Genomic DNA, 22,040 nt, shown 5'->3' with positions numbered 1-22,040 from the left:
GCACTCTTCCGGTCATGAGACCTTCTATTTTGATGCATGACGGGAATAGTATTTCTGATTTGCTCGTTTTCTTATTATTTGCGACGACAGTATGTCGTGAGAAAACTACAACTCCCAGAAACACTGCCGTTCAACTGACTCGTTACCTCATTTCCACTCCGAACAAGACACTTCTGTCAGATTTATTACGTTCGCTGCAGGTTCTGTTTGAAGGAAATGCAAAGGACTATTTAATCATACGAGAAGCTTATTTTAGCAACGCTTCAAACACACGGAGGAATTAGAATGGTATATACTGGAAATTGACGAGTGGCAGCCTTCTTGCTAATTAACTAGTTTCTGGCTAACAGAAGATGGGAGCTAGTTCTTTAGCTTGCTCCAACCCCTGGAATACCTACACTAACACTGGTTAAATTTATGTTAAAAAGTCACCCCGCTAGCACCCGACGTTCAGCTACAGACCTGTCAGTTAGCGCGTTTATGTTCTGAGAAACTTCAGCAATGGAGGAAGTTGACAAAATTCTGATTCACGCTCTCAAGCAAGTTGGCACGTAAGTATATAAAAAATCATTTTATCTATGTAAAGTAGTGCGCAGAGAATGAATAAGTTACTGGACCGACATGTTAGCTAGCTAATGTGAACTTTTGAGGCTTGCTGTCGGTCATTGTAGGGAACAGCGTCAGCAGAAGTCATATGATCATTTAATTGAGGCACAGTTTGAATAGAAGTTTGAGCTAGGAGCCTAATATGTTATGTTTTGTCCACAGAGAGGTGAGCGAAGATATCGACAGCGTCAAGCAGTTCACCAGCGAGCTGATAGTTGAGGCAGTGGTCAGATGTATACGGGTGATCGAGCCAGGCCTGGGGAGCTCGCTGCCCACCTCTCTCCCTCCAGGCATGTCGGCTCGCTTCAGGGTGGGCATGAGCCTGGCACAAGCCTGTCAGGTAAGACAACTCATGGACACTGTAACTGATCCTGTAACTTATCTATCATCATTTATGTGCCCGAGGAGGAATGGCAGTCCAAAGGACACCAAAACACTATTCCCGTTTTAATTTGCTAGAATTAACAACATATTTAGTTTTTATCTTTTGGAATAAACTCATTTAAAATTCACTAACATCAAGTCATTGTTTTGTCTTTTTTATATGTATATAAATGTATATGTATTTCTTAACATAAAAACTGACTGTAAAATTCTATATATGTCAACTTTGTGTTTGCAGGATATTGGCTATAAAGGAGAAATTGGCTACCAGACTTTTCTGTACAGCAATGAGCCAGAGATCCGCTCCCTGCTTATGTTCCTGGTGGAGAGGCTGCCAAGAGCGAGTGCCGAGGCCTCAGACCAGCCAACAGGTACAGACGATCTACATGTACAGGAAACATAGAAAAATGTTTTCTGTGTATGTGTTTCCCTTGTCCATTTTGGTGTTTGCATTTAATATAAAAAAACAAAATTGATTTTATATACAATAAATAAAAACACATTGAATGCAGGCAAAATGCAAAAATGTTGTTTAAAATATACATATGAACCATTGTGTCAACTTATAAAGGTATTATCTGGGCATGATTATATTAAAAGCACAATGTCCTGCTGTTCAGAGGGATGTTAGTCTAAAAAATGCAGATAATCTCATTTCATTCACTCATCTTAAAATCATTTCAAAAATGTTCTTGATAACCCATTATATTTGGTGCGGGTTCTGCCTGAAGCTGAATGATTTCACATGGAATGACCCATATATCCGTCTGGTAATAATGTGATTAACATCTTTGGGAATGTTTTTTTCATTTGTTTACCGTATATTTAACCTATTTAACACTGGAAGTCTTGTATCTAAATTAGCATTTTTTTCAGATATGTTTGATAGATTTTAATTTATCTGAGAAAGGCTAAAGTATTAGGACCTGTCCACCTTCTGATTTTGTGTCTCAATTTCCCTGTGACTGTACAGCAGCAACAAGTCATGTGATAACTGCTACATAATCAAGAATCACTATTGTCATAATGCAAGGCACAACGACATTTTGTTCAGCAGCTCTTGGATTAAGGCACACAGTAAGACACAGTGTGAAAAGTGCACACTATATTTAAATACATATAAAAATAGAATAAAAAGAATCGAGAGTAACAGTGCAAACCAAAACTTAAATGTGACATAATAAATATATGAAAGATTCAGCAATCTGTGACCTAACTGTAATTTAACTTGCCTTTCAATGTGCTTGTTAATAGCTGCTGAACTGCAGATGGTTGGTTTGTGATAAACAGAGAGAGAGAGAGACAGTTCCTCCTGCTGTAGACACAGCACACAGGATTGTTTTGCTAATTGCCAAATTTTGTTTCAAATTCAATTTAGAGTTCAGCCAAGCTGGATACTCAATTTATTATTATTGCAGCTGAGGTTATTAATGCTGATGTTGACAAGACTAAGCTGTTTTGTTATTATGCACCATGTATCTGACTCACCCAAAGCTGCCTTCTCTTCCTATAGGGAAATCAGCAGTCCTTCAGAGGCACATTGCTGCTGCCATCAAAACCCAGCTGGCTGTGCCCTGGCTCCCTCCAAACTGCAGACTGCCACTGCACTGTGAAATGCAGGTATACTCTTAAATGTTGCACCCTGGGCTCTGATCTCTGTAAATTGCCTAAAAACCCCAAGATTAACAACAGTGTTTCCGTTTCCATTAGTCAAGATGGTGACGGGAGGGAGGGGGGGTTGCTGGTGTTTAACCAGGGAGATGGTGAAGTAGGCTGGCTTCTTTGAACAAAGTACCCTGATATTTTTGATTCCATTACTGTATACTAAAGAAAACTATAGAAAACCATGTACAACTGCAAAGCAGAAAGCCAAAATAAGAAACTAAACGATTTGCATTTCGATGGCCAAAGCGACAAACCTCCTCTGTGCAGTATTTTAGGAAACAATACATTGTTGGTTTGTGTTAATACATATTAGTGATATAGTCAATATATATTATATATTGGTATAGTGAGAACACATGTTTTCACGGCTCCTTGAATAAATAAATGAGTGTAATGCTTATGGAGATAAATTAAGCATGGTTTAACCATTTTTCCTATTTTCACAGGATACATGGGCAAAGTTACTAAAAAGCTATAACCCACATGTTTAGCCCACAGTAAAATATTTTATTGAACAGGCAGCACATTTGAGAGCTCTGGAGATTTGGATTTGGAGTTAAAAAAAAGTTTAAAGGAAAGTTTAAATGAATTCTGCAGCTGCACATATTTCTGTCAGCAATTACACTAATAAAGACAATAAAAGCCAGCGTATCGTGTAAATTGTTTCTTGTGAAAAAAATCTATATTATCTGTTTCATGAAAATTATAGCTGATATTTCAGAATCGTGTTTGTGTATGTGTGTGTTGTTTGTAGCCAAACAAAAGAATGTAATTACTAATGGATTATGTTTTTGAAATGTTTTTTCTGTATAGAGTGTAGGATCATTGCACAGCTTCCACACCCAGCACCTCAGCCTGCCACACTGCAGTAAAGGCAAGAAACAGCTGAAAGGTAGGCATCCTAGCACACACTGCATCAGCTTAGCCCATCTCTTAGCTTGAGGTCCCACCAGGCGCATTTTGCTGCACTCTGGTCCTGCCACATTTTTTGCTCCATCCTTACAGTAAGTTTAGATTTAGGAGGCATAGTGTTACTGAGCACTGCCTCTCTTGTATATACAGTGTGCACTCCAGCCACTACAAACGTTTGAATGTGCTAACAAGAGCCTGCAGGAAGTGAGGGAGGAAAAGGATCGTTCTTCCTTTTACATTGGTTTCCTTCTCTACCACTCTCCATGCACACATATACTGGATTTGAATGCAGCCCAGGATTGACATGGTTTGGCTTCGAGAGAGTGACACAATGAACTCGGCGTGAATCTTTTGCAGAGCAGTGGCACGTCTGCTGGGACCACACTGGGTGCAGCACAGCAACTGCATTTCACAAAACACACCCAGTGGGACCCAGGGGTTGCAGAGGGTAAACATGAGCTAGCAGATTGTGCAGATGGTTAAACGAGACTAATAATCAACTGTTTGACTATTTAAAGCAAAAAGTTTGTGTCTTCTTGCTGCTCATTACTGCTCAAACCACTTAATATAACTTCACAGATGACATATTCTAAACGCAAAAATAATATGTATATGTGTGTTGTGTGTTTTTCAGAGGTGAGGGACTACCAGCGAGACATTCTTCCTCCTGTGACCAGCCAGCTTTCCCATCAAGCCTCTGTGGTGGCATCCATACTGGAGCAGCACACGGCTGAACTGAGTGCTGCTCAGGAGTGGGAGCATGAGTGGAACAGTCAGGGGCTGCTGTCTCGCCTCACACCACAGGTAAATTGTCACACTAAACACAGTCATATCTGATTCATCTCATGTGGTAAAGGTATAATATCAGCATAATCAGCAAGAAGCATATTGATTTCAAGTGAAAACTGTCACCGCTAATGATCATAATTATTACAGGAGTACCGTTCCAAGAAACTGACCAGGCTGCGCAAACGCATCGAGGAACAGCTCCGCTCTGCTGCACAGACCTCCCCTGAAAGTGCCTTTGGTGTTCCTACGTCCACCTCGGACCTCTCTGAGCTGCTTCAGACCTTCCGAGGCTCCGCCCCCTCTGACCACATCCTGACCAAGGGCACCCACTTCACCCACACACAGAAGTTTACCTTCACACAGGTGAGAAACACCACCCAGATTAACCCGCTGTCTCTATAGTACATTAAAATGCTGAGTGCGTATGTCCCAGGAAACCGCAGCTGCCCCAAGTGCCATCCCCATTGGACGCCAGTCGGAAGGTGATGTCCAGCTTCAACAGCAGGAGGAGCTGGCTTCACTCCAGCAGCAGATCCAGCAGCTCTGCACTAACATTGATCAAATTGCAGCAGATATGAAGCACATGACTGTCACTAATGCACAGGTAACAAACACCTAGAATAGTAGCTGTAGCTGTCTCAGTCTCCTATTGTGTCCTCACATGATGTGTTTTGATGTAGGTGCTGGACGAGTTGAAGCAGCAAGAGCTGGGTAACTCTGAAAACACAGAGAAGTTACAAGTGAAGAAGAAAACAATTGACCTGTTGCCAGATGCAGACAACAACCTGTTGAAGCTTCAGGTAGGAGGGCTGAGTAAACTCTGATGGTGCCAGCAGTTCCAGCAGGGCACTCACAGTCAGTGGATGCCTGTGTCTTCCTCCAGGCTGTGGTGGAGGCCAGCGCCAAGCGGGTGGTGAACCTGGCGTCTCAGTGGGAGAAACACCGAGCTCCACTCATTGAAGAGCACCGCAGACTCAAAGAGATCTGCAGCAGCCAAGATGTAAGCGGTCCAACGTTTGTTGCACAGAGTTCCTCTAAAATAAAATTTTAGTAATTTCCTGGTCTCTGGGCTGTTTGGCTGCAAGTTTGTTGCTTGTGTTGACTAAATTGTACAAAGGCTCACTTTTCTATTTTGTAAACAGAATTGGGGGTCTGAAAATGAAAAATCTATTAGAACTCTGCACTAACACATCTTCTAATGGTGTTAATTTGTCTTTGTTCCACAGCTGGAGTCTTCCAGAAAGTTGTCTGAAATAAAGTCTCTGCATGAGAAAATCCACATGTCTACAGAGGAGGCCAAGAAGAAGGAAGAAATATACAAGCAACTGGTAACTTAGACACAAGAGTATGGAGTTTTAGAAGTGATGATCTCGACCAGTAATTACATTTGTTGGGGCTAATAATGAAACGCTTTTCGTTTATTTTCCTCTTAAGAGCCTTCACCATCCCTACAAGTAGCTTCTTTGTAATAATGATGGCTGAAACATTACATTATCACTTACTAGTGAATTACATATTTTCTTCTGTTCTTTTAATGTTCCCTGTTTTCTTCCTGTGTAGGTGACTGAGTTAGAAAACCTGCCTCATGACGCGTCTCGGTCAGCATACACTCAGAGGATTCTAGAGATCGTCGGCAACATCAAGAAACAAAAGGAGGAAATTACAAAGGTATTTCTGAGATGCAAATTATCAGTTGATTCATAGAGCAAACAAGAGCATGGCTGGTTTGAATAGATATGATTCAAGATTATGATTCCCCCACAGTGTACTGACCCAGCCTGTAAGAAATATTTTAAAGGGAATTGTATTTCAGGTCATAATCAGTGGATTTAAACATGTGTATCTGCTGTAACTTCCTCATCAACACTGTTCCTTGCAGGTTTTGTCAGATACTAAGGAGGTACAGAAAGAAATCAACAACCTCACAGGAAAGCTGGATAGGACCTTTGCTGTGACTGATGAACTGGTCTTTAAGGTACAAAGGCTTTTCCATATTTTTATGGTTTGACTGTAACTTGGTAATGAAAAATTCTCATTCATTCATGTTTTGTCATTTAACATGTTGCCTAACTAACCAAATAAGCCCATATATGGGGCTATATTTTGTAATATTGTTTTCTTCTTTAATCTGTAGGACGCCAAAAAAGACGAATCCGTCCGCAAATCCTATAAGTACCTGGCTGCTTTGCATGAAGTACGTCACTGTTTCTGTATCTTTTATTTCCTTTCCTGTCGTAGAAAGTCTTACATGTCCTCTTTGTCCCCTTTGTAGAACTGTAATCAGCTGATCCAAACCATCGAGGACACTGGTACCATCCTTAGAGAGATTAGAGATCTAGAGGAGCAGGTGGGCTGTACAGTTTAACTGATTTAATCTGCACTGTCACACAGAATCAAATGAGAAGATGTAATAGTCCAGTGACAAGTACATGAAGAGCTGCAGGATCTAACTAGCCTAACTTAGCATAACGAGTGTGAGCCTGCTTTCTTTGCCTCGAAGCTAACATTGGTGTCTGTCCATTGTCCACAGATCGAGACAGAGAACTCGAACAAAACTGTGGCTAACCTGGAAAGAATTCTGGATGACTACAAGGCTATTCGACAGGAAAACTCTGCACTTGCTGCCAAAATCAGAGAAGGTTGAAGGAGGCCTTTGTCTGGAAGATGGGCAAACCCAAGTGGGAGTAAAACGCGCCTGTTGGGACACTGAGGACACTGCTGTTTAACATAATGCTTTTCATAAGAGGAGTTTTGTACCGAACTAACCTGGTATTTTGATGCACACCATGGACGAAGACATTTCCAAGCTGAAATCTGTGGTGCGGCTTCAAGGGTCCACGTTTCACTATTGTTTCCAAATGAAACCGAACACCTGGTAGCAGAGGGTGCTGTCAAACCTTTTTTGCTTGTTCATGTTGATGTATGAAATGTTTTCATATAATATTGAGTAAAATCAAAGCTTTGATTTTAAATCTTTAATACATAAATTATTCCTCCATTTTCATTCAGTACCAATTTTGTTGTCATGATTATACAGTATTTGAACTTAAACTGTTGAGTGAATTGCACTTGAATGTAGTCCATTTATAATGTCCAGCTCCATCAGCAAAGTATTGTTGTATATAAGGTACTAGCTTAAATAAAGATGCCTTACTTTGATAGTGGGATCCTGAGAAATAGTTCTGATCATTTATACATGACAGCTTTGCCAAGTTATGCATTAGACACTTTTTGTACCACTCTAGGCCAAGCGATGATCATAGTAGGCAAATACAACCATGGTCAAACGTTTTTCACTGTTTTATAATTTAACAAACAACAAAACTGTCGAAAGAGAAAAAGTGTCTTTAATACCAAGGCCTCACTGCTTCTATAGGATTTCGTTGTGTCGGCTGCTGATCCTTCCTTTCATCCTTGATGAACTAATCAGCGGGTGTGCAGACCTTGTATTGCCTAATACTAAGACCTACTACAATCTGATGCTTGTTCTTGTTTTTACATGCACACAATAAGTTAAATAGTGGGTATAAACAGACAGTATAGAAAGTCTTATTGATTCATCTGATCAGTGGATCCAAAAATACTAAGCATCATCAGGGAATTACCTCTTTTTACAATGCAATTATGAATCAATTATTATTTTGGTGCTCATTAAGTCTGTGAACTGTGACATTGACATGTTGGGCTTTGGTTTAGAAGCATATGAACAGGAGATTATCTTTAACCAGCTATTTTAACAAGCTAAAGTGTGACTTCATTTCAAGCATTTATCAGTGAAAAAAGATTTTGTGGATCCAGCTACATATCTATTAAAGCCTATAAAAGAAATTTTGCATATTTATCTGGCAGCTTCAATTAAATACCTTATGGAAGGCTGGTAAAAAGTGTACAGTTACTTATAGTTACCTTAAATAAACAATTTTGTACAATCACACTGTTGCTTTAAATCAGCACATAAATCCACATTTCCACAAGAACATTATTTATTATAGTGAAATACAGAAATAAGGAAACACATTGAGCTGATGTTAGACATCCTACTCCTCCCCAGCTGTGGGCAGAATGATTTTGTTTGTGTCGTAGTAGTTCTCCCCTATAAGAGGCAGATCCTCGCTCTCTCTCTCCACTATCAGGCGCTCCGCCTCCCTTCTGGCCCACTGCCGCATGCTGAAAAACCCACACAGAGCAGAATATTCAGGCTGAGTGAACCACAGGATCTATCTCTACCTGAGATGCATCATTAAGTTATGTTTCAACACAGCAAAATGCTAAAGGACATTAAAGCTCTGTGGAGCTGGGCACTAAAAGGTTTGTATAGAGGACATGGGGCCCATTTCACAAAGGAGGTTCAACAAATTCTGAGATGGAAAACTCGCGAGTTAAAATTTCCAGAGCGGCTGATCCGAGTCATGTAAGCACACATAAGTAAAGTGGCTGCAGCAGCGAGGACACAGTTGTTGTAGGACAATATTTTGCTTGAGGCAATGTGTCTTTTAGTTTGGTATTTAATTACTTTCATCACACGTGGATTTGTTTTGACTTAAAACTTCTTCCTATAAGTGCAATCACAAAAGAAAGAAAAACAGATTTGGATGCAATTTAAGCAGCATCGCTGCACCCGGTTTGTGATTGTACGGGCGGAGGGAGATATGACGGGCAGCAGTAAGAAGAACGGAGGTGGATTGTAGTGTATGTGATGAAGGGTGAGGCGTGTCAAGGAGCGTCTCTGTAGCCTGAACGTGGAACTGCTTTCTGTCGGGCTACGGGCTTATTATTTGCCAAGAGAGTTTACATCTGTAATTCTGGTCAATGTCTACGTCCCTCCATCAGCTGATGCTGAGGCCGCCGCTGACGTCATCAGCACCACCATCTCCTGTCTGCAAACGCAGCAGCCTTCATGGTTATCACTGGGGATTTTAATCATGGTAACCTGGACAGAGCACTGGCTGACTCCACTCAGTATGGAGACTGGTCCACAAGGGAGAAAAAGACCCCCCCCCCTTTGACAGGTCAGACCACAACTTAGTCCTGCTCACACCAAGGTATGTTACTCTTGTCCAGCAGCAGCCTGTGTCCACAAGGAGTGTGAGGAGGTGGACACAGGAGGCTGAGGCGGCCCTGTAGGACTGCTTTAAGTGCACAGCTGCCAGCCTCACAAGGAGGACATCAATGGTATGGCAGAGGACACCGTCATGCCCACCTGGACAACCTGTTTCCCTAACAACAAGCTGTGGATCACCTGCGGCCTGGAGACAAAGAGGACCCTGAAGAGGGTGCAGCACCAAGTGTGGGACAAGCTGAGGGAGTAAAGACTCCTACAGGAGGAAGCTGGAAGCCAAACTCCAGCAAAACAACATAAGGGAGGTGTGGTCTGGAATGAAGAAGATCACAGGACGCGGGGCGAGAGGCAGACTGTCTGATGGCAACAGGGAGAGAGCTAACGAGCTTAGCAGCTATTTCAAGTGGTGGAGGCATGGTGAGAATCACATTCTTTGACTTCTCTAGTGCCTTCAACACCATCCAGCCTCCATTACTGGGTTGAAAGCTGTGGCTGATGGGTGCTGGTGGGTCCACTGTCTTCTTGGGGGTGCGGCATTGCAGCCAGTGACGCCAACAGACTGAACAAACATCAGGAAGGCTGGCTCTGTCATTGGCTTCAGACAGGAGACATTTGAAGCAGATATCTTCATCTCAAATTGCACTTTTGTTTCTTACTTATATTTTATATTCCTATCACTGTTTAGAGACCCTTAGAAATAGATTTTTAGTATGCTAAGTGCCTGTATATTGCTGATGTAATAGCGAAATTTACCAGCTTGGATTCTATTCTAATTATCATTCAATGGCTATTTCACTGTACAGCAGCATTGGCCCAAACATGGTTCTGTTTTCAACCACATAAAGGGGAGGAGACAAACACAAACTCACTTTTTATGAAATGAAGGTATACTAAGTTACAACGGTAACAAACGAGTATGAATTACCGCACTTCCTGAAATCTGTTTAACTTGATATAAACTGTAACATACAGTTTCCCGTATTTAAGGCTAAACACTAAACCCACTTTGTGAAACGGGGCCCTACACAGCTGATGATAATCCACTATGTGTTCACCATGAGTGTCACCTTTAACATACACAGAGGAATATGTTTTTGAATCTCTACAAGTCCAGACGCCTTGCTTCAATCTTCTCTACGTATTATTATGACCTGGATGACTGAGAATCTTCATCAACATGTTTTTGAATAGTTATGCCCATACAAAGAGACAGTCTTGTCTTATACATTAGCTCCACACTGAACTAATAAAGAATGTTTACTGTGGCTTATAAGATCTTCAGGTCCCATACCATCAGTCAAAGAATTAAGAACTCACCCATAGTCTGGTAAATAGTGGATAAATGTTCCTCCAATAACAACAGCCACTGAGATGCCAAGGAAAAAGCCCACTTTCATGTTCCATTCATCCTCCACCGGATCACTGGAGAAACCGTGATAATCTGGATTCTGACAGAACACAGGGATATTATGTGATACAGTGCCTTGCGAAAGTATTTGGCCCCCTTGAACTTTGTGACCTTTTGCCACATTTCAGGCTTCAAACATAAAGATATAAAACTGTAAGTTTTTGTGAAGAATCAACAACAAGTGGGACACAATCATGAAGTGGAACAAAATTTATTGGATATTTCAAACTTTTTTAACAAATAAAAAACAGAAAAGTTGGGCGTGCAAAATTATTCAGCCCCCTTAAGTTAATACTTTGTAGCGCCACCTTTTGCTGCGATTACAGCTGTAAGTCGCTTTGGGTATGTCTCTATCAGTCTTGCACATCGAGAAACTGGAATTTTTGCCCATTCCTCCTTGCAAAACAGCTCGAGCTCAGTGAGGTTGGATGGAGAGCGTTTGTGAACAGCAGTTTTCAGATCTTTCCACAGATTCTCGATTGGATTCAGGTCTGGACTTTGACTTGGCCATTCTAACACCTGGATATGTTTATTTGTGAACCATTCCATTGTAGATTTTGCTTTATGTTTTGGATCATTGTCTTGTTGGAAGACAAATCTCCGTCCCAGTCTCAGGTCTTTTGCAGACTCCATCAGGTTTTCTTCCAGAATGGTCCTGTATTTGGCTCCATCCATCTTCCCATCAATTTTAACCATCTTCCCTGTCCCTGCTGAAGAAAAGCAGGCCCAAACCATGATGCTGCCACCGCCATGTTTGACAGTGGGGATGGTGTGTTGAGGGTGATGAGCTGTGTTGCTTTTACGCCAAACATAACGTTTTGCATTGTTGCCAAAAAGTTCGATTTTGGTTTCATCTGACCAGAGCACCTTTTTCCACATATTTGGTGTGTCTCCCAGGTGGCTTGTGGCAAACTTTAAACAACACTTTTTATGGATATCTTTAAGAAATGGCTTTCTTCTTGCCACTCTTCCATAAAGGCCAGATTTGTGCAGTACACGACTGATTGTTGTCCTATGGACAGAGTCTCCCACCTCAGCTGTAGATCTCTGCAGTTCATCCAGAGTGATCATGGGCCTCTTGGCTGCATCTCTGATCAGTCTTCTCCTTGTATGAGCTGAAAGTTTAGTGGGACGGCCAGGTCTTGGTAGATTTGCAGTGGTCTGATACTCCTTCCATTTCAATATTATCGCTTGCACAGTGCTCCTTGGGATGTTTAAAGCTTGGGAAATCTTTTTGTATCCAAATCCAGCTTTAAACTTCTCCACAACAGTATCTCGGACCTGCCTGGTGTGTTCCTTGTTCTTCATGACGCTCTCTGTGCTTTAAACGGACCTCTGAGACTATCACAGTGCAGGTGCATTTATAAGGAGACTTGATTACACACAGGTGGATTCCATTTATCATCATTAGTCATTTAGGTCAACATTGGATCATTCAGAGATCCTCACTGAACTTCTGGAGAGAGTTTGCTGCACTGAAAGTAAAGGGGCTGAATAATTTTGCACGCCCAACTTTTCTGTTTTTTATTTGTTAAAAAAGTTTGAAATATCCAATAAATTTCGTTCCACTTCATGATTGTGTCCCACTTGTTGTTGATTCTTCACAAAAAATTACAGTTTTATATCTTTATGTTTGAAGCCTGAAATGTGGCAAAAGGTCACAAAGTTCAAGGGGGCCAAATACTTTCGCAAGGCACTGTAAATGCTTTCAGCCAAAACAGGAAGAGCTGAGACAAGCAGCAACATTTAGATTTCAACTGACTAAAGCAACATCCAGGGTCTGGACAAATTATTAGTGTAGTTATTGTGTTGCAAATATTTACTAAGATTACTGTTGATCAGCACCCAACCAGGTGAGGATCATAACCCTTGCAATACTGAGTCAATATAGTCTGGTTTGGGCACCGTTAAGGTACCAAGCATCTGATCACTGGCATCACCAGATGTTGGTTGCAGCTGGAAGAGATGTTGTAAGCAGTGTGTTAGAAAGCCCAGCAAGTGGCCAGGGGTCCATGTTAGAGGCCAGCTCTGCAGTGCTCCAATGTCTGATCCCTGGACAATAAATTGGATTCCTGCAGACTTTAATACCTAATAAGTCACTGTTAATAACTGATAGCTTGTGTCTGCATGTACAGATAATTTAAATTTTATAATAAAGCTGCACCAGCTGCATGAAGACTGCAGGAACGTTAGATTGAAAGAAAACTCTGGCTAGAACCAAAGAACTAAACCTTTGCACCTGTAAATGTTTTGTCACTCTAATCATAAGTCAAACCGTATACTACAAAACTGTAAAAGAGCAGGTTTGATTATTGCATAAAACTAAATTACATTTAAACTACATTAATCTGGGCCAGCCTCCGAGGCTAGCTGATGCAGCTCGGCGCCCACTAATGTAAGCTAGCCTCTGAAGCTAGCTGACGCTGCTCGCTACGGTTTGTTTTTAAGAGCTTTAAAACAATATATTGACTCCCAGTTAGGTAACTAACTGTTAGCAAAAGATTAAGCTCAACAGCAAACTTTAACGAAGACTACCGTCTCCATGTTGGTCAACAACTCACCTTGACAAATGGGCTGACCTCGGCGTGTCCAGAAGCCTCCGCGGAAGGGTGCAGCTCGGTCACAGCGGTCGAACCGGTGGCACTGCTCGGTTTTGACTGCGAGACGAACCGAGCATGTTGATTTGAGAGTAACCGGGGCAAAGCTGGCCCGAACCGTAACATTCGGGTCAACATTTTGCCTGCTCGTGAAGGATACTGTTGACCCGGAACAGGAAGCAGCTGCTTTCGCCGTTTTCTTCTTCGTCTGTTTTATCATTGGAAACCAGTTTTTAGGCGCATTACCGCCACGTACTGGATGAGGAACATGCATGCAGAAAAGTTCATTATCATGTATTATCATGTGATTAAACCATAACAATATATTTTACTACTACTTCCCCTGACCAGCAATTTATTAGCATGTTTGCAAAATATTTAGTTTCACCAAATGCTACATTAAACAGGCAGATTTAACATTTGCATTACAAATGTACATTTTTTTACATTTAGATTTATTAGCATGTAGTCAGTGAATGCTGTTAATTTACTTTAGCTCAGGTTTCAATATAATCATCCCACAACAGCTGATACACCAACAGAACCAGCTGGGTGTGAATACCTCTCTGCAACTGACTGCTGGACTTTTTCATTGAGAGACCACAGGCAGTCATGTAGCTGGCCATGTAGGCAGAGAAAAACAAATCTCCTTAAATGCGGAGAATACTAAGGGGATTAATGTAATTTAGCTGTGTTCATTGTTTGAATCTGGTAGCCTTTCTGTGTGGAGTTTGACATTCTACCCATGGGGGTAACTTAAGGTTCAGCTTCTTGCCCAAGGACATATCGGCATGCTGGGATTGACCTGCCAACCTCACGGTTAGTGAGCCAGCCACCAGCTGCCCTGTGACTGGTTGGTTGGCTTTGTTGCCTTATTGACAGCAAGAGTAAGAAATTACAATAGAAATAGGGCTATTTTACATCAGGATTACCTGTACTTTAATCACTTTACCAGCCTGTATGATATCACAATGCAGACAGATGTTGGGAGTAGAAATGAAATAATAAATCAAGGCTTCTAATTTTAACATATGAGGCACTTCTCTGCCAAAAGTTGGTCAATATTTTTCTGTAAAGTGACATCACATCATATTCTATTATAGTATTATAATGCCTGTCATACATTTTGTAAATACCAGTGGTATAGGACTAAAGATTACAGTATACCTTGAATGGTAAAGATACAGATTATACAGTCAGGTATCTTAACAACAGTAAATATATAAAGCAATTTAAAAAGACTGTAATACCTGTAAATTAGCTCACCTACTCAGTGGAATACATAAAACACAAGTAATCAATGGTCTTTGGGAAACAGCATCAACCAGAGTAACAAAAGCATTAATCATTTTGTAACTATTGTTGGTTTGAATGTATGAGTCCAAGACACATGTTTTAGTGGTATTTACACAATGTGGACCAACATCATACTGACAGTCTACAGTACTGCAGCCAATTTAAAAGAAACTGTCTAAATTCAGGGGATGCATCCTTAAAGGGCTTTATGTGAAGGTCAGTAAAGCTGTTTTGAAGGCTCCTTCGAAAGATCCGTGTCTCTGGTTAGAAAAGAGCCATCCCCAGCCAGTTTTATATTTACCAAGACAGTACATAGCTTTGGTGGCTGAAGAGTATACTTTCAAATAGAAAGGCCTGTTCTCATGGACAATGCTTTGAAAAAAAAAAGTATGATGGTAAATACATGGTAACTCTGTGTTAACTTTGTTTGATAATGCATCCCCTTTTTCAGAAATCTGAGGTAAAATGAGGTGTAATCTGTATATTGTAATTTTGGTGACATACAGTGTGACAAATAAGCTGTGCACTTATAAATGAAACCAAAAAGGACATTTATCTTTACGATATCATGCAATGCATGATGTCACATTGTAATGGGGGTAAGACTTCCCCCTAGGTATCCACTCTAGCTGTTATTAAGGTTGCTAGGTAAACATGCAACATTTCATTATGCTGGTGCAAGGACTTGGAAATCTAGAAACTGTCTTGGAATGCTCCGTTTGACCAACAACAGCCTCATCTTCACACATGAAGGATGTCAACCCTGAACTGAGGAATTGTCAGTGTAGATGAAATAGATGAAAGAACTATGATTAGTACCTCCGTCCTGTTTTTACTGTGGAAACCTGTGATATATAGCAGAACATCAGGGACTTCATTTCATGAATAGGTGAAAACATAAAGAACCATCTGTTCCTCACACCTCACGAAATTAATACATTAGAGCTGAGGCACAGTCAAAATTGTACAAAAAAACAAAAAATACACTGGTCTTTGTAGAATCAAATAAATACTGATTGCACTGCCCCAAAATCTGATTTAGTAAGTGTGATTTTTTTTAAAGGAGCAATTTGTCTGTTATGTAAAGATTTGCTACATAAATATTCTTTTAAAGCGTTAAAGTTAAAGATTTAGAGTCTGTAGCACCGTTCACTAGAATGGGGTAGCTATCACTTTTCTTAAATAGATACTGAAGCTACTTTCATCATAAAGTGCTGTACAGCAATTGGTCATGTCTTTACAAATTCTGAAAAAGTTATGTACAAATCTAGTCTAACCATACTCCACCAATGACTTCTGTATCAATTCCAGCAGGAGCGGGTGGATGGTGCTTTTACCTCCACCACATAGTCTTCTGCAGGAAGATGTCCAGTTTACTCTCCAGGGAGCAGACACTGGAGAGGGAGGGTGAACAGGGGAGCTGTCACCAGTATCAGCTATCAAGTGTACAGTCCTTGGCTTGGTTGCTAACATGCTAACTTCATTAAATATATTTCCAGAACACAAAGGAAACAGTTAATCATTAGGTTACAGCTTCACAATCTGTTGATAATATTAATTAATTTATTTAAACGATCGTACAAATTGCTCCTTTAAAAACCTCTCAGCATCCCCGATATCTACACTGCACTGCAATAAATCATTTTGCAACATTGAAACAGCAAAAAGTATCAAGCTCAAGGCAACAATATGCAAGGCTGGAAACAAAGACATGGATTCATTTAGGCTCATCAGCATAAAACATACATGGTATGAATGGATATCCATAAGAAGTGAAATGCATGGGCTGCTGCAACATCATTATTATTATTGTTTGCCCCAATTCCAGATGCAAAGCACTTTGAATGAGTACAATGTTAAGACTTGTTTTCAGCAAAGGAAACTGCATGTCTTAATGGACATAATGTAAGAAACAAACAAATATAAATAAACAAGCAACAAAGGCTAAATGCATCAAGTGACCAAGTGTGGGTTGAAATGAAGCACTATCTGACCATCAAATGCCCCAATCATGCATCAGCAGCCTAGAAGGATACACCCCACTTCAAAGACAAAAATATAATGATGAGTACAGACAAGGAATATATATATATATATATTCCTTGTCTGTACTCAAGGTACAAAGAATGAGAAGACCACTGCTCCAGCTCTGCTAAGAAGGCTGTCCAACTGAAGAGATATACACCTTCAACAGTCTACTGAGGGGTTCACTGTAGATGGTAAGCATGGCAGGATCAGGATGTTGGCAAAAGGGAAACGTGATCTGTAGGGGAGGGGATGGTGGTTGCAAGATTATAGGTTGAGTTTGGAGAGGACGACTGAGGCGAAGCTAAAGGACTGTAAATGGGCCTGGAAGAGACGGTTGAGGAAGGGGAATGCTGAGCAGCCATAGCGGTTGTTGGGGAGTCCGAGCTAACCTCATCCCCTTCTTCAGAGTCCCACACTTCGCTCTGCAAGTAGTCTGCGAATAAAGCCTTGGCTCGCTGCAGCACCCTGCTCAGGTTGTGGCGTCGCACAAGGCGATCAAAGTGCATGGCTATCTCATTGTAATCCAAGCTGTTCTTGATAATGTGTTCTCGGTGTTCCAGCAGGATGGACAGGCAAAGAAACAGCATGAAGGGATTGCCTTTGCCAAACTCTTGAGGAGGCGGCAGCGAACACGGTTTGATGCTGGTGGTGTCACTGTTCAATGAAGTAGGTGTGTGTGATGCGGTGTGCGGAGATTTGGTGCCAGGTGAAGGAAGATTGTTAGAGGGTGACCTGCTGCCAGACTGTGGGGGGCCTCTTCCAAAAGACAGAATGGGGGAGGACAGCAAGGATCTATTTTGAGTGTGAGAGGGAGATGTCACAGATGTTTTCACAGAGGTTGTAGGTGAGCTGATGCCAGGACTGCTGACCTCCTGGGCAGAAGACGCCAATATGTTTGGCACAGTCTTAGTTAAGGCCTCACTGCACTTGGCTGTAGATGTAGAGTTTGGAGGGGAGTCTGGAGAAGCACCTGGCCAGCTGGAGTTTGAAGCTGAAGACGTGTGTGATGCAGAGGAGCCAGTTTTCCAGATAGGGAAGAGAGGAGGGGATGACACTGGAGATAAACCATTGTCACAGTTTTTAATAAGAGGTGTTCTCTCCTCTGGGTCGTCCTCACTGTCAACAGTAGATTGGCGACTTGGGATGCTTGTTACTGGCTCTGGACCTTGTGGCTGTACAGTGTCCTCCATATCAAAGCTATCTTCATTTCGGGCAGTGTAGTATTTAAATTCTCCAAAACTAGTTTGCCTTTCAAGAAGAGGACCCTGTAAATCCACCTTTTCCATGTACTCTTGTGAAGTATTACATCCAGTCCCCTTTCCAGTGCCTCCGTTTTGCTGCCCATGTTCTTTTGTGACACCATTCTTACCGACACCTGGCTCCTCTCTCGAAGGCCTCAGCATATGTCGTCTGCGCTGCTTCTCTTTTTGCTTCTTATCATCTTCTAGGTGGTTCTGAACAGTCTCGTCTTTGTCTCTGCAGGACGTTGGTTCATCACTTTCCAATGGAGGACCCAGAAGCTCCACTTCGGTTTCAGGAGGATCAGGAGGCAGGGAGCTCCAAGTAACCTCCAGCATCCTAAGAGCATCATCAAAAGCAAACTCTCGCTTTAGCTCCAGAAGAAGCCATCGGTAACAGAAGAACAGGTCATCGGCTCCTCGGGACACAAGGTATGAGTAGAATTCAGGATCTGAGTACTGCAGAAGCAGCTTTAGATGCTGGAACTTAATAGACATGAGCTGCCCATCCTGTTTAAAGTTTCCCTCCAAACGTTTCATAATGCCACAAAAACATATGAAGGCATGCGCCTCGTTGTCCATCACTGCAAGTATCGGAGAGGCAATATCACTCATGCCTTGACAGTACGAAATCTGAAAAACAGCACAAATGCAGAGGTTAGTATACTGTTCATGGGGGTAATCCATGTACATATGCTGTGTCTATTAATTCAAGATAAGACCAAGAGTTCAAAAGTTAGTCCCCCCTTTTTATTCTATGTCTTTTTGTGTAGACGGATAAAAAAGTCATTTGATCATAGAGGGTTTTAGTACTAGGCAGTTTGACAGTTTGCTGCTCTGGAACATTCAGGTGTGTGTTAACAGAGAGAAAGACATAAACTATTGTGTTAGAGAAGCAGCTGTTGGAGTTCAGTGTTCTACAGTGAGAAAGATTATTCACAAGAGAAAAAACATTCAAGTCAGCTGTCAGTCTTCACAGGAGTGGACGTCCCAGCAAGTTCAGCCCAAGATCAGAGAAATACAAAAACACCCAGGAGCTACATGTCAGAGTCCACAGAACTCACTAAGCATGCTCATTCTGTCTTTACGCATCTTTTCTAAAATGTGGAGATTGCAGCAGCTTTTCTACCCTGCAGGCAGTTAACATAAGTCCATCTTTACAGCAGCAAGTATGATTTTATTAAATGTAGCTCCGTGCTTTTTAAAACCAATCACCGTGATTCTGAAGGAAAATTAAAAGAATTCCCAGGTAAAATCTTTTTCAGTGAAACAGTATGGATTTTATTTCTATAGTACAATTATTAGAGCTGGTACAGTCAGAAAGAAAGTGATCTTTGCTGTTATTAGCAGCTTTGTCACAGGAGTTCTGCAATTCTGCCAGTCCTAATGTAAGGGAATTGAAATCCCTGTATTTAAAGACAAACTTAGGTATAGGCCAACTGACTGAACATCTCTACACACCTGTGGATGTGTGATGGCAAATGTGGTGAGAAGGTCTGTGAGGGCAGTCAGATGTGGACTGTCTTCTGAGCCTGCATAGTAGGGATGAGCCCGGTCTGTCCGTAGGACATCTTTGAGAACATTCCCACGAATAAATTCAAGGTCCTCCTGGCTGACCCGGGCAGTCCACTCTCTCTTCAGCTGGTCATACTCCCTGGTCTTCCTCTTCATATAGTCCATTCTTTCCTGTCCACTCAGTCCATCAGGATAGACATTAAGAAGGTAACGCCAAACCACCTAACACAGCAAGAGACAGCTGTTAGAAAATGCAACCTAATATGTAAACATATCCGGTCCGATCAATGTCATTGCACAAACAGTCGAGAATTTACTGTGATTTCTGCCTCTGTAGGATGTTCTTAACCGTAAAATACTAAGCCAACAGTCACCACTAGGATCATGTAATATATGATCACTGAGAAGAAATTTAGTATTATAGCTCAACCTATGAACATACATACACAATAAAAGCTGAAAAATTAAGTACTGTTACTTTTGCACCACATCAATCTCAGAACAGCAACATAAATTTCAATATAATTTTCTCAACTTGCCAGGTGACCAGGTGTACAGTAAAGCATACAATTATTATTTTGCAGAACAACACTGAAAATATGCGACAAATAAGGGAGGGAGAGGGTAGTGACTGCAATTCACCACCACAGGTACCGATTTTTTTCCGTTTACAGCCTTTAACTAGCTCGTATTTTTTTTGTTGGTAAATAATAGAAACAGCACACTGGTGCTACACCTTGCGCAGCGAAGGCTCCACACCACCATGGTAGATTCGAAGTCTGAGCTCCTCGGGCCGCGTCAACTGGCCCTGTCCATTCAGATAACTGTGAAACTCTGCATCACTTAGAGGGGGCTTGAAAGGCTTTATTTCCTCCCCATAGGACCAACTGAAGGCCTGCTGGACTCTGGACAATGTTCGGCCAACCTAAAAAACCAGAGAAATAGTCACATTAGCAAAGATCCTGACTCACAAAGCATAAGGAAGGATACAGGGAGGATAAGGGAGGTGAAAGTACCTGGGTCAGCAGTGACTGAGTGAAGGGAAGAGCTGCAGAAGCTAAAGACTTTGTTCTTTCTGTGAAAAGCTGCTCTGAGCCAATCACATCTTTGGGGCTTATAATGTCCCAGTCCTCCATAACAGGGCCTGCAGTTAAACAAAAGACACCACGTACTGTCATCAGCTGCATCACACTTTATATTTTCTCTGATTTTGATTTGACACTTTTCTTTTAGGTTGTCCGGTATTAAGATGAAATGACATGCTTACTGTCCTCTGAAGGTTTTATGTCCATTTTGAGCTGCAGGTACGGTTTGGCTGCACTGACAAATGCAACATCCAAATCCCAGTCAGACAGCAGGGACAGATACATTTCAACACCACTCCGATCACGAGACAGGTAGCTGATGTTGAAGTTCCGCTTCCTGATTTGACATACCACGAAAAAGTGAGAATAAAAGTTGACCTACGTATTGCTTCAGACATTGAACCAGTTAAACCAGCGTAATCATTCTCACCCATTTAAATCAAAGGCTCTGATAAGTATGTGCTGCAGGACTTCCAGGGATGTTATCTGAGGATCAACAGCAAAAGAGCGAAACTCTACAGGAAGAACTCCATCACATTTCTGTAAAAGGATCAAATCAGTCTCATGTATATTAACACAGATTTAAAAAAGTCATCCACATATATAGTGCTCATTATACTGACATCAGTCTGTGATCAAACAGTGAATTACCATTGAAACGTGTTTATTATAACGTAAGGGCTTCAGTACACTACAACATGCAGGTGCTCTGACGTCACCAAGTGTTAATACACGCGCACGCACTTTGTTTGGAAGGTGACGTCAACCTATCAGTGCTTTTGACAGAGATGTGAAAACGTAGCAATGTATGTCGTGACATATAACTGTTAGTGGGCCTTTAGTACATATCTGACAATCTAAAAAAACGCTAACGCTCTATTTAACGTTTTCAGCTACTGACAATAACAACAAACAACGCTGTCGATAAACAAAATAAACACAACTATCCGCGACGGAGACTCACTCCCTGTAAACAACCTGATCTACAGTCAGGATGTCGACGTGTAACGTTAGCAGAGGAATGTGTGATTGAGCTTGACGTTAAAAACAGACTGTCGGCCTCTCAGGACAACAGGCTGCAGGCTACAGCAGCCTGCGGGCGGTTGTTTTCTTACCTACCTTTACTTTGACACGAACCACCCCCCTCTCCTCCTCGCTTGCCATGATAAAGAGTCCGTTTTGGAACAGGATGGTTCTTGCTAGCTTTGTTTTCCTTCTCACAGCGACATGGTGACCACCACAGACCGTGTTCGAAATGGCAAACTACCTACACCTACAGCACGGACCCCGGCAAAAGCTCTGCGCCGCAGATTTCACATTTTCTAATATAACGAAAGCATCCATCATGTCGTTGTGTTGATTTGGACTAACTCGGTGTTGAACACGAACAGCCGGTGACTGCAGGGGTGGAGTATAAAAACCTGCCGTCAAGTCGGACACATCCTACTTCCCGTAGCG

At 41.7% G+C, this 22,040-nt stretch overlaps 3 protein-coding genes across 4 annotated transcripts; 1 reads left to right on the top strand and 2 right to left on the bottom strand.

Moving 5' to 3' along the window:
* The first annotated feature begins 138 nt into the window (after nucleotides 1-138).
* ccdc22 (CCC complex scaffolding subunit CCDC22) lies at nucleotides 139-7,515 on the top strand. The gene is made up of 16 exons (XM_028410199.1): nucleotides 139-551; nucleotides 769-946; nucleotides 1,229-1,361; nucleotides 2,504-2,610; nucleotides 3,469-3,547; nucleotides 4,202-4,371; nucleotides 4,504-4,719; nucleotides 4,790-4,960; nucleotides 5,037-5,156; nucleotides 5,240-5,356; nucleotides 5,583-5,684; nucleotides 5,917-6,024; nucleotides 6,236-6,331; nucleotides 6,491-6,550; nucleotides 6,629-6,703; nucleotides 6,887-7,515. Exons 1-16 carry the CDS (start codon nucleotides 502-504, stop codon nucleotides 6,998-7,000), a joined length of 1,896 nt encoding a protein of 631 aa, XP_028266000.1. The 5' UTR covers nucleotides 139-501; the 3' UTR covers nucleotides 7,001-7,515.
* Nucleotides 7,516-8,317: 802 nt separating this feature from the next.
* Nucleotides 8,318-13,625, bottom strand: ndufb11 (NADH:ubiquinone oxidoreductase subunit B11). The gene is made up of 3 exons (XM_028410200.1): nucleotides 13,385-13,625; nucleotides 10,733-10,863; nucleotides 8,318-8,523 (listed from the first exon to the last, which is right to left on the bottom strand). Exons 1-3 carry the CDS (start codon nucleotides 13,556-13,558, stop codon nucleotides 8,394-8,396), a joined length of 435 nt encoding a protein of 144 aa, XP_028266001.1. The 5' UTR covers nucleotides 13,559-13,625; the 3' UTR covers nucleotides 8,318-8,393.
* Nucleotides 13,626-13,782: 157 nt separating this feature from the next.
* Nucleotides 13,783-22,040, bottom strand: tbc1d25 (TBC1 domain family, member 25). Of its 2 annotated transcripts, XR_003671002.1 has the most exons (8): nucleotides 21,702-22,040; nucleotides 21,013-21,122; nucleotides 20,765-20,919; nucleotides 20,514-20,641; nucleotides 20,234-20,422; nucleotides 19,444-19,719; nucleotides 16,841-18,615; nucleotides 13,783-16,791 (listed from the first exon to the last, which is right to left on the bottom strand). XR_003671002.1 is itself a non-coding variant. In XM_028410513.1 (7 exons), exons 1-7 carry the CDS (start codon nucleotides 21,744-21,746, stop codon nucleotides 16,951-16,953), a joined length of 2,568 nt encoding a protein of 855 aa, XP_028266314.1. In that variant the 5' UTR covers nucleotides 21,747-22,040; the 3' UTR covers nucleotides 13,783-16,950. The 2 variants fall into 2 exon arrangements, 1 of the variants encoding a protein (XP_028266314.1); XM_028410513.1 differs by having other exon boundaries at nucleotides 13,783-18,615.

The sequence above is a fragment of the Parambassis ranga genome, chromosome 7 (assembly GCF_900634625.1).
Source record: "Parambassis ranga chromosome 7, fParRan2.1, whole genome shotgun sequence".
Classification (NCBI taxonomy): Eukaryota; Metazoa; Chordata; class Actinopteri; family Ambassidae; genus Parambassis; species Parambassis ranga.
The sequence above is the reverse complement of the archived record's forward strand: the minus strand, read 5'-3'. Positions and strand labels throughout refer to the sequence as shown.